The sequence below is a fragment of the Primulina eburnea genome, chromosome 18 (genome assembly GCF_022965805.1).
Source record: "Primulina eburnea isolate SZY01 chromosome 18, ASM2296580v1, whole genome shotgun sequence".
In the NCBI taxonomy this organism is placed as follows: Eukaryota; Viridiplantae; Streptophyta; class Magnoliopsida; order Lamiales; family Gesneriaceae; genus Primulina; species Primulina eburnea.
This window is the reverse complement of record NC_133118.1, coordinates 27862842-27875016: the sequence shown is the minus strand read 5'-3', so window position 1 is coordinate 27875016 and position 12175 is coordinate 27862842. Positions and strand designations below refer to the sequence as shown.

The 12175-nt window shown below is 39.5% G+C and overlaps 1 protein-coding gene across 1 annotated transcript; it reads left to right on the top strand.

Moving 5' to 3' along the window:
* Window positions 1-2572: 2572 nt before the first annotated feature.
* On the top strand, window positions 2573-4961 carry LOC140819823 (delta(3,5)-Delta(2,4)-dienoyl-CoA isomerase, peroxisomal-like). The gene is made up of 2 exons (XM_073180060.1): window positions 2573-3267; window positions 4583-4961. Exons 1-2 carry the CDS (start codon window positions 2628-2630, stop codon window positions 4771-4773), a joined length of 831 nt encoding a protein of 276 aa, XP_073036161.1. The 5' UTR covers window positions 2573-2627; the 3' UTR covers window positions 4774-4961.
* Window positions 4962-12175: the final 7214 nt, after the last annotated feature.

Sequence of the window (12175 nt, the reverse complement as noted above, 5' to 3'; positions counted from 1 at the left end):
GACAAGCTAGATTTGAAAACGACATTCCTTCATGGAGATCTTGAAAAAAAATCTAGATGCTCCGGCTACAAGGTTTTGTAGAAAAAGACAGAAAAAACTTGATTTGCTGGTTGAAAAAATCTCTGTACGATCTCATACATGCACCGAAGTTTTGGTACAAAGATTTGATTTATATATCAGGAGCCTTGAATGCAAAAGCTGAGTGCACATCCTTGTATATGAAGGACTAGAGAATTTGATATGAAGGACTTGAGACTAGCAAACAAAATTCTAAATATGCAAGTTCATCGAGAGAGAAGCAATAGAAATATTTGGCTTTCCCTGAATAATTATTTGAAGAAAGTATCGCAACTCTTCAACATGTAAGATAGTAAGCCAATTTTGACCCTTCTTCCGGTTAGTTTCATGTTATCCTTCGAGATGTGACCTAGAAGTGAAGCAGAGATGATGGAGTTTTCTCGAGTACCATATTCATCTGCAGTGGGAAGTTTGATGTTTGCCATGATCTGTACAAAACCGAACATTGCTCAAGCATTGGAAGCAATTAGTTGGTACATGGCGAATCCTGAATGCGAGCATTAGAGCACTGTTAAGAGGATTCTTAGATATATTAAGGGTATTTCAAATGTTGCATTATGTTATGTAGGATCTGATTTTACACTAAGAGGTTATTTCAATTCAGATTATGCAGATGATCCTGATAAGAGAAAATCTACTGTTGTGTATGTTTTTACACTTGTAAGGGGAGCAATAAATTGAGTTTCAAAACTGCAAACATTTGAAGTGTTATCTACAACAGAGAGAGAATATATGACAGTTACTCAAGCTTGCTAGGAGGCAATATAGATTAAAAGATTATTAGAGGAGATCAACTACAAATAAGAGAAAGTTCCTTTGTTTTGTAACATCGAGAGCACCTTGCATATCACAAAAAATCCAGCCTTCCATTCCAAGACTATACATATTAGATTCAATTTCACTTTGTTCGAGAAGTAGCATAAGACAAAGTGTGGATATGCAAATGATTCATACAAAAGATAACATAGCAAATGTTCTAAATAAGTCAGTGGACATTGAAAAGTTTGAGAGGTATAAATTCTCGAGTGGCCTCATAGAAATATAAGTAGCAGGGAATGACAAGATGTGTATTTGATTCTCAATCAAATCTCTAAGTGGGAGAATGCGAGACATCAATGATGGTGCTAGAAACAGAGGTGTTGGTTGTCATGCGCAATGAAAATTCTATTATTGTGTAGATTTGTTGACAAATGAATATGGAAGAAAACTACCGATAAGCGGTTTCACACGTGTTAGGAGCTCTATAAATAGAACGCTCTCTCTTCTTATAACAAAATCATTCTTTCATCGATTTATTTCTTCTCATCTTATAAACATACTTCTTTGAGAGCTTAATTCTATAATAGTTGTGAGATATTGAGAGGTTGTAACCTACAAACATTATAGTCAAATCTTTTCATTTTGCTCATGGTTCTTACCAAATAATTTTTGGAGATTTTTCACGTAAATCTTGTTGTACAGTTTTATTCTTTATTTTCATATTTATATCTCTAGATGCCGCACTTGAGTCCAATAAAAAATATATTTGTGACCAATTTAGAATGAATTGCTTAGGAAATTTGAAAATTTATAATTTTGAAAGTATTCATCTCAACATAAGAATATTTAGGATTTAGGAAAAAATAAATAAATATTAAAACTTTGCATTTAAAAATTGAGTAACGATTTGAAGATTATTAACTTGTTTAATAAATTAAAAGAGTTGATAAAATGTAAATTTTTCCACTTGTAATATAAGAAGTAGAGAGAGAGTGTTGTCAATTATATTTGGAGAGCAAATATATAGAAAAATTATTTTAAATTGTCATACAATAATTAACTGGGTTGTTTATCCAAGAGTGAAACAGAATTTATTATGTAGAATAATTTATAAGATTAAATGATTATTTAATATTATGATGTATAATATCATCATAATATTAAATTTGTATTTATTTTACTTTTTTTTTTTTTTTTTTCCAATCATCCATTTAAAATATTATATATATTGATGACCAGAGAATCCACGTTCGCTAATCTTTGGGACACATTGAGCAAACATCCAGAATAATAAAATAACTTGTAAACTACGCTCATCATCCAAATCAAACATAGCAAGTCCTATGTGACAAATTTATCCGAAAAATGTTGATAAGAGATCGAACTTCTGATAATTGATCAAATGTTAACACGTTTCACTAACTCAAACACTTTATTGGACTTCCAAATAAGTGATCTATAATTCATTTTATGAATCAAACAATGTCATATTTTTTAACAAGAAACTGTTAAAATTTATGATTTAATAGACCCTATCCTTTGATAATACCTCAAATATTGATTCTACATTTGAATTTTTTATGTCATTGTTATAATATATATTTTGTAAAAGAAAAGAGAATATCAAGTATATTTATAAAAAATACTAGAACCTAAACTCGAATATTGAATAATTCTAAGGTCTAAACTGAAATTTATTGAAGGTGTAAATTGATATTTCTTCGTCTCTGCATCTTCTTCCTGGATAAATGGTGTCGAGTTTCCTATCCTCTGTGAATCAAACATAGGAGATGGAAAAGCAATACAAATCCATCATAATCAAGCAACGATCCCCAGATTCCAGAGTTTTCTACATCTACCTCAACAACCCTTCACGCGGCAACGCCCTCTCCCCCGATTTCTTCACCGAGTTCCCCGACGCCGTAGCCTCACTGGATCAAAACCCGGATGTATCCGTGATCATTCTCGCGGGATTCGGGAAACACTTCTGCTCCGGCATCGAACTTGAGACCCTGAACTCAAAAGCCGATTCAACCGAGTCCACGGGCCCCGGACGCGCGGCGGAGAAACTCCGACGGGAGATAAAGGTGATGCAACGCGCTGTTAACGCGATTGAGGAGTGCAGGAAGCCTGTGATTGCTTTGATCCACGGGGCGTGCCTTGGGGGAGGAGTTGATATAGCCGCCGCCTGTGATATCAGGTACTGTATAGAAAGCGCCTTTTTTTCGGTGAAGGAGGTGGATATGGGTCTAGCGGCGGATCTGGGGTCCTTGCAGAGGCTTCCCAGAATTGTTGGGTTCGGCAACGCCATGGAACTCGCATTGACGGGTCGGAGGTTCACGGGTTTGGAGGCCAAGGAGTTAGGATTGGTGACTCGGGTTTTCGGTACAAAGCAAGATATGGACCAGGGAGTTGAATCCATTGCTGAGGGTTAGTTTTTTCTTTCTTGTTTCTCAGCTGTTTTCTTGATTTTGTAGTGTGTTATGCTTCTATATTAGGCCATCAAGATGAATGTCATTGTTTACCCGCTAATTCGGCATCATGACACGAAGAAATTGTGTTGGAACCTATTGACTATTTAAGATGGCCAAAGACATCCATCAACATGTTTAAATAATTGTACACTGCTCAGGGTTTTCTGAGACATAGGTCTTTAGTTGGAGCTACGCAGGGGCTCGTGATAAGCTTTTATTTTTAAAAGAAAAAATGTGGTTTGGGCATCTCGACTCAGGAAGTTCGCATATTCTGCTGTATTGTCTTTTATTATAAGTTTCAATGTCTATAAGGTGGTGCTGATCTTGGAAGTTTCAATTGAACTTGAGGTGACATTCATTGTTGAAAATGGAATTGTGGAACTCGGAGTTACCAGCAATATGCTATTATACGCGATAACTGATTTTTATGGGAACTGCTAAAAAGGATTGAATATTGATCTCCATGAGTGTAGGCAAGCATTCATGAAACACATAACTCAAGTCCTATTTGAAATGGGCTAGATGATTGTTGACTTTAGTTGGGTGTATCGGTGTTGCCGACAAAGGGGTTCATCCCTTGCTCTTTGCTTCTTATATTTCTTTGTCATGTGATGACTTGACATCTAACCTTTAAAAGTTCACGGAGTTGACTTGAACTAGATCTATGATTTATTTTCTATATATTTTCCCATTAATAATTAATAGTCATGTGATGATTTGTCTGGCTGAGGATCCCACAGCCATCTTAAATTTTCTGTTGCTTCGACTTACTTAGTATGCTTGAAGCTTTGTATACTAGAGAAAATTGATTATGTACATTGAAATCAATGCTTTTTCCTTGATGCTGAATTGCAAGATCTGTCGCGCCATAATTGCAGTGAATAGTCATCAGGCATAACTGAGATGTGTGCATAATCTTGAAGGTCTTATGTTGTGTTATGTTGGAGGAAATAATTAACCGTTCTTTCTGATAGAGATGTGATCTTTTGTTATCTAACCCCCCTTAAAAAACCGAAAGAAACTCGTGCAGCAAGATTTCTTGATACTCGTATAACTCGAACGACTCCCAATTTGCGCAAAGGAAAAGTTTTGTCTGATTTTGCTTATAGATTGGCCTTTACCCCATCTTGTTTGTCTCATTTTACATCATCCATTTTGAGTCATAATGATCAGTCCAGTTATTTGACTTTTGGTTTAACAAGTAGTGGTGGCTCAAGTGTTTTGTGAAGTTGTACAACATGGTTTATACGTTTGATTTTTCATTTTGATAGAAATCGCCGCAATGTCTCCTATTGCCGTGGTTGGGACGAAGAGAGTGTTGCTACAGAGCAGGGATCTGACAGTAGATCAAGCTCTGGACTATGTCGCGACATGGAACGCTGCCGCGCTTCAATCTAAAGATTTAGGAGAAGCAATTGCAGCTCATGTACACAAGAGAAAACCTGTATTTGCCAAACTTTGAAATGTATATCGGGAATGCAAAATTCTGGAGGTCTCCTTGGACATAGAACATGAATCTTATCGCCATAACTAGATCGAGCAATAATTGTATGCAATGTGATTACATGTTATAGAAGGTCAAGATTCAGGTTGTCTATGTCATAAGGCACATGTATGTCATTGGAAAAATAATTTTATATATGTATTTTATGTAAATGTGTATCGATAAAATACGAAGACATCTTCATTTATCCATCAAGCGTAGAATCATCAAATCGACATTTTGGTCGATGGTACTCAAATTACATCGTGGCATCTCATTAATTTTTGTAATTATGATAATCAAATTAATTATAAAAAAGGTAAAAATTTGTGTGAGAAGATCTCACGAGTCGTATTTTGTGAGACGAATCTCTTATCAGGGTCATCAATGAAAAAATATTTTTTTTTATACTAAAGTATTATTTTTTATTGTGAATATGAGTATGGTTGATTCGTCTTATAGATAAAGATTCGTAAGATCGTCTCACAAGAGATATAATCTTGTAAAAAATTGTATAATCACACAACACTTGTGTTGGAATTTTTTTTTTTTCAAAAGTAGCATGCACACCACCTAAGGTAGGGGCATGTGTGTGTGAAGCAATTCAATAAAAATGTCCTTTTGGTTCATTTTACCACAAGCCCAATACGTAGAAGCCCAATCCAGAGGATCGATCCCCTGGACGCGACCACACCCAATCGAGTCTCCACTCCGTCTTATCTGTACACTACTACAGATGCACGCTGACGTTTACTTTCCCCTCTCTCACTACCGTAAAAACACACGCGAACACGCACACATGGCAGCGGAGCCACCGCCGCCGCTGGATGTCCTAGTTTCTACCACTCCTCCGACCGCCACTTCTGCCGCCATGTCGCCAGATGTAAATCCATTGGACCACCATCCCACCACCGCCAATGAGCCAACGGGCCCCAAGGTCCCAAATAACCCCTCCAAGCGGCAGCGCCGCCCCAGCGTCCGCCTGGGCGAGATAGGCGGAGACCCACCTTTAGATTTCCACCGCCGCCGCCCCGCCAAAGCCTGGAGATTTCACAAAGACCCATCCTTCGCGGCCAAAACTTCAAAAACCCGCCCCCTGACAAACCTCGTCAACGGCGGCGACCTGAATTTCCAAGATTTCCCAGGGCCCTCCGAGGATTTTGTCGACTTCACGTACCGCAAGCCGAAAAGCAATAAGCCCACCAAAAGGGTTCGCACCAATTGGAATAAATTCGACTCGATCACCATTGCCAATGGTGGTGGCAGAGAGGGAGCAATAATTGAGACCTCAAATGCTTTTCAAGAAGAAACTTACCACAACGAGAATAACGAAGAGTTGGGAGATTTCGAGATGAAGGGGTCGGAGAGTCCTTTGTTAAAAGATCAGAGTCCAGTCGATTCGGCGGAGAACATGGGAATCCAATACTGGGATCACCAGAGGAGAGGCGGCGGAGTTCGAGTTTCGGAGAGCAATGGAGTAGTTCACGAAGAGGTTAACTCACCGGAGCAGCAACATAATGAAGGGAATTTAGGGGTCCAAGAGTGGTTAAATGGACTGGGATTGGGGAGATATGCGCCAGTATTCGAAATACACGAGGTGGATGACGAGGTTTTACCAATGTTAACGTTAGAGGATCTCAAAGATATGGGGATCAATGCCGTAGGTTCCCGGAGGAAAATATACTCCGCAGTACTCAAACTGCGGAAACTGCGGAAATGATTTTGGCTATGTGATCTTATGTTTGCTTTAACTTTGTTCGTTTTTGTTTCTTGATTTAGCAACCAAAACAATAATGGTATATGTTTGTTTTGTCAACGTACTTCTGCTTGTAGATTTGTTTACTCTGGGTTCATATGTATTGCTAGATGTTTGTGAAATATGTGCAACAGCATCTGCAAAGGAGTTGGGACGGAGAGGAAAATTTGTGACTTTTCAAGTACATGAATCGATGGAGGAATTTAATTGGGCTTGAGGCTTATGGAAACTAATGAGTTGATAAAGATTCCATCTAATTGTGTGTGAGTACTGAGTAGTAATTGTCCAGTTGAGATTTATGTCACCAATAATGGTGGCAGGCTCAAATACCATCATGAAAGTGACGGTATCGGTTTACATCTCTAAGAACAATTTCTCCGTGTCTGAACGATGATATGAACTTAAACGCTGCATGGAAATCGGAGCGTATTCGTAGGTTCTTGATTATCGAATCGGGCTTTCTGGTGGCATTCTGGTAAGAGCAAAGGCTAAAGCTATTCTTTCACTGTGTAGCCACAAGAGGCGGCCCTTTTCATCCTCTTTCACATCAAGCAAAGTAACACCATGATCAGGAGCATAAACTCCTCTCTTGCATCTAACGTTACCATTCAAGCATTCCGTGAATCAGTTTTGTCTTCATGTGAATCATCTCCAACTGCAGAATAGTGTACTATCCCCCGGCTCTCAATCCAGCTGAGTCCCGGTTCTTTCTTTATTAGCTTCTTCTTCACGTCTTTCCTCACCAGAGCAACAAGATTCCATCTTTTTGCAGTGGCGTATATGTTTGGCAGTAGCACATAGCTTATTCGTCTTGTGGTTCCAGCTGGGAAAATTGATAAATTGGACTTATAAATTTGTATTTTTGTTTTTGGTCCTATATCTTTGATACATTTTATTTATGTCTGATATGTTTCCATTATTTAGATATTTAGTCTTTTTTACTCAATTTTTCCACAGTTGCTGAAGTGACATTTTCATTGATAATATGATGATATCTCGAGAAGTACATGGGTCATCCTATAACTCAAAGTCGGGATAAGAGTCAGCTCATGTACTATCCTCGGAACTGCAAAAATCAGGAAAAATAATCAGACCAGCATACGTTCGAGTGAGCTTGGGCTCTTAGCCTGGCTCGGGCAATGTAACAAGATTTATGAAGATTAGTGGTCTTGTTCACAGCCTCACACCATGATCATCTACACGGACACTTCAGTATATGTGTCGTTTCTAAGTCCACATAATGGGATACCATACTTCGGAATCATGGTCCTGTCACTCAACACACGTCATGGTGATGTGACTAAACTAGAGGCAATTTGGGTTGTCAGATATCTTGCCATGAGTAGCAACTGGACACTGAAAACTAGGTAATAATTACTTATATCTCTACAAATACACATGGTTTATTAATGGTAAAGTATTCAATTCACTTATTATTTCCATAAGCACTCAATATACATTTATGGATTATATTTTCCTTTACAAACAAACACTAGATTGTCTTGAATGTTGGAGTGGTCACGCGGGAAAATCTCCCGATGCTCCACTAATGTTCTTTGCTATTTGAAGCATGCTAACTCTTCAGCCCGAGTACTCTCCAATGTGCCTAAGAAGAAATTCACCCGACCCGATATAATCGCCCACAAAGATCAAGCCGATTTACCTGGTCGATATCATTGGCGCCGTCTGTAGGAAGTCAGATATGAGACGTAGATATGGTTTCCAAGCGAAAATCAGTTCGAATGGAGGATTCTAGAAGGTAGTCCTCAGACTCAGAGGTTCCCTAATTGAATCTACCCCCTCAGCAAACTTTTACAATCAATCCTGAACAACGGACCCAGTTTATAAGTGGCTGTCCAGAAATCCGTTGCGAAAAAGTTACCTCCCGGTAGCAGTCACATAACCGGGAGATGAGGGATTGGAGGATGAGTCCCCTCCTCGTGACAAATCAAAGCAGGATAAAAAATGTTCTAAGATCCTTACTATGGTCGAGGAACGGAAGACTTGAGAAAGAAGCCCGAGTTACGGACCCACACTGGGAAGTCATGACAAGCCTACTACGTCAGATTGGGCTCGGGAGGAGAAGGGTCGGGGAAAATCACATACTCTAGGTGTAATCAAGATGATATCCGGAGGATTCACTAATGGTGATTCCAACCGGGCTCGTAAGGCATAGAGTCAGCGAGAAAGTTTGGGGGTGGACAGCTCAAGGAGGGAAGACGAACCAACCATCCATTTTGGCCCTTTGGATTTGCAAGGGTTCAGTTTGCTTTATAATGATACATTGGTCATCCAGGCCAAAATTGCAAATTATGATATCAGGTGGGTGTTCGTGGATTCATCCATCTCAGTTAATGTGATATTTCAAGAAGCAATGGACCAGATGGACTTGAAGGGTTATAGTTTGAAACCAGTAGAGACCGCCCTTCTTGGTTTCGCTGGTCATACGGGGTACCCAAGGGGAGAAATTGTGCTTCCCTTAACAATTAGGGTCGGGGATTTAAGAAAATGAGTCATGAACACCTTCACTGTGGTTAGCGCATCCTCTTCATACTAAGTTATCCTGGGAAGGCTGGCTATGAACGTCATCGGCTCTATTTATCATCATTAGATTAAGTTCTCAATAAAGAATAGGGTCGGAGAGGTCCGGGTAGATCAGCCATCCTCTCGCAAATGTTATGCTGAAACTGTCCGGGTAGAAAAGAAAAGAGCAAGAAGGGATGAGTGGAAAAAGAATGGGAGGAGAAGGAGAAGTACACTCGATTGAGGAAGTGCAAACGGTAAAGAAAAGGAGGAAATGATCTTATTTCCCAGTTAAACTGGGAAAGTCATCAGAGTGGCTCGGAACCTTGAGCCTTCTATCTGGGCCTGGTTATTGGTTTGTCTACAACAAAATGCCGACATCTTTGCATGGTCCCTTTCTGAGTTGATCGGGATCCCAACAAATGTAGTTGAGCATAAGCGGAACACCATCCCGGGTTCCCGACTTGTGATACATAAAAAAAGACACTTAGGACCCGGAAAAGACAAAGTGATAGCGGAGCAGTTACATGAGCTGTTAAAATTCGGGCAAGTCCCGGAAGTTCAATTCTCAACTTGGCTGTCAAATGTGGTCCTGGTCCAGGTCCAAAAGAGCACATGCAAATGGAGAATGTGTGTGAATTTCAAGGATTTGAGAAAAGCTTGTCCTAAGGACTGCTATACCTTGCCCTGAATTGATCAATTGGTGGACTCCATCTCAGGGTATGAATTGTCGTGTTTTATGGATGCATATCAGGGATACCATCAAATTCCCTTGGCCCGAGACGATCGAGATAAGGTCAGTTTCACAACCTCGGGTGGTACATTTTGTTATACTGTTATGACATTTGGTTTGAATAATGCAGGGGCCACCTATCAACGTTTGATGGTTAAGATTTTTGAGAAGCAGACTGGGATGAACGTTGATGATATCCTTGAATTGAACAAGACTTCCAAGATCAATAAAATCATCTGGCAAGACTGCCATTTTTGTAATGCCCGAATTAGGAGAAAAGTTGTGGATCTACTTATCTATCACCGAGCACGCTGTCAGCTCGGTCTTTATCCGAGAAGAAAGAGCAGATCAGAAGCATGTGTATTATGTAAGTCATGCCCTTGAGGACCCGAGCTAAGATAAACCGAGCTTGAAATGTAGCTTTGGCTTTGGTTGTTATTGAAAGAAAGTTGAGATCTTAGTTCACGTCTCATCCTAATATCGTCCTTACAAATAGTGTGTTGGGGAAAATCATGACCGACACGAACATCTCATGGAGATCGATAAAATGGACGATAGAGCTCGAAAAATATGATATCAGATACCAACCATGGACTGTAATTGAGGCTGAAGTTCTCTCAGACTTCTTGACTGAGATGACTCAACTCAGTTAGGAAGAAGTATGTAGAATATTTGTGGATGGTTTTGCCAACAAAGAGGGGAGCGGAGGGTTTTTCTGGTTTTTTCAAATGGAGAAAAGATAAAAGTTGCGATCAGATTGGATTTTTGGGCTTCAAATAATGAGGTCGAGTATGAATCTGTTGTGGTCGGAAAGCAGCTCGGGAAGCGGGAGCCACCCAGATCATCGTCTATTCAGATTCACAATTAGTTACTCAATAGTTGAAGGGTTCTTATGAAGTTTGAGAATACAGATTGATGAGTTATTCAAGAGTTGTCAGAAAGCTTTACTGATTGGAGTGTGGAACAGATTCAGAGGAAAGAGAATGCAGAGGCCGAACGCTTGCTAAAATTGCATCCTATTTATTCGGGGTGAGTGAGAAGGGTGTTATTCACCGCACCAAGTTGGTATCTGTGATAGAAGTTGATCCGGTGGCACGCCGGAGGACACATGGATAACACCCCTACTCAAGTGCGTTTTGACAGATCAATTACCCAATGACCCGGAACTTGCTCAGAAGATTAAGAAACAGTCTCCTCGCTACCTTGTTATTAATGGTTGTATCGACGGTCATTTCATGACCCAATGCTCAAATGTTTGACATGAGAATATGCCAAGTATGTACTATGAGGAATTCATGAGAGATGATGTAGGGACCATCTTGGGACTATAGCACTTACTCGGAAAGCATTACTGGCCAGGTTCTTGTGGCCTACTATGAACTTAGGTGCTCTCTAGTTAGTCCGATAATGTGAAGGATGCCCAACGGAATGGCAATTTCCGCCATGATAATGTCTTAGTCATGAAGCCTATTCCAGTATCTTGCTCATTTGATCAGTAGAGCTTGGATATTGTAGTACCCTTTTTAGTAGCTCGGGCACAAAAGAAGTTCTTGTTGATGGTAGTAGATTATTTTTTCAAATGGGTGGAGGCCGAGCCCCTGACCAGAATTACAGAAGAAGTAATGAAATTTTTGTGGAAAAATATAGTTTGCAGGTTCGAGCTACCAAAAAATTTGATATCTGATAATGACAGCCAGTTTCAAGGACGAAAAGTGGCAGCTTGGTGTGGAGAAATGAAGAGGTTTTTACCTCAGTGGCCTACCCACAAGCTAATAGATAGACTGAAGTCACTAATCGCACAATCGTTCAGGCTGTGAGAGCCAAGCTACAAGACATTGGGAAGGATTGGGAAAAAATACCAAATGTTTGAGGCCCCGATAACTTACTATCCAGATAACATGAGTTCCTGACACCTTATTTATCCAAGTGTTAATAAATTAAGTCTGCCCAATTATCTTTTGATACTTAGAAATTTTTTCAAGTTTTAAGGTTATCTCTCATGGTGTTCTATTTATATTTTATTCATATCTTAAGAGCCTGATTCCTTCTCAACATTTGAAAGATTTTTGAGTTTTAAGATATTTTATTACATGTTCGCTTATTGGTACAGACTGAGGAAAGTAAAAGGAGACCACATAGAACTGAAGAGAGCAATTTTATTAGAAAATGAAAGAGACAATGCTCAGAGGCCGAAGTATAAAAAAACAAAGAAAATTTTACATTCCTATTCTACATGGTTCGGGCTCTTGGGCCCAACAGTCTCTTTCTCTGTGGCCCCCTCGCCTTCCCTTGGAAGAGAATCGATGTTCTTGGTACTTGTCGGAATCGGTGCAAAAGAAAGAATAGGTTTTGTTTTCAACCGCCATTTT

Coding starts and splice junctions, on each gene's coding strand:
- LOC140819823 (XM_073180060.1), top strand. CDS start 2,628: ATGGAAAAGCAATACAAATCCATCATAATCAAGCAACGATCCCCAGAT. Junction 3,268..4,582: donor AGTTGAATCCATTGCTGAGG/GTTAGTTTTTTC, acceptor TCATTTTGATAG/AAATCGCCGCAATGTCTCCT.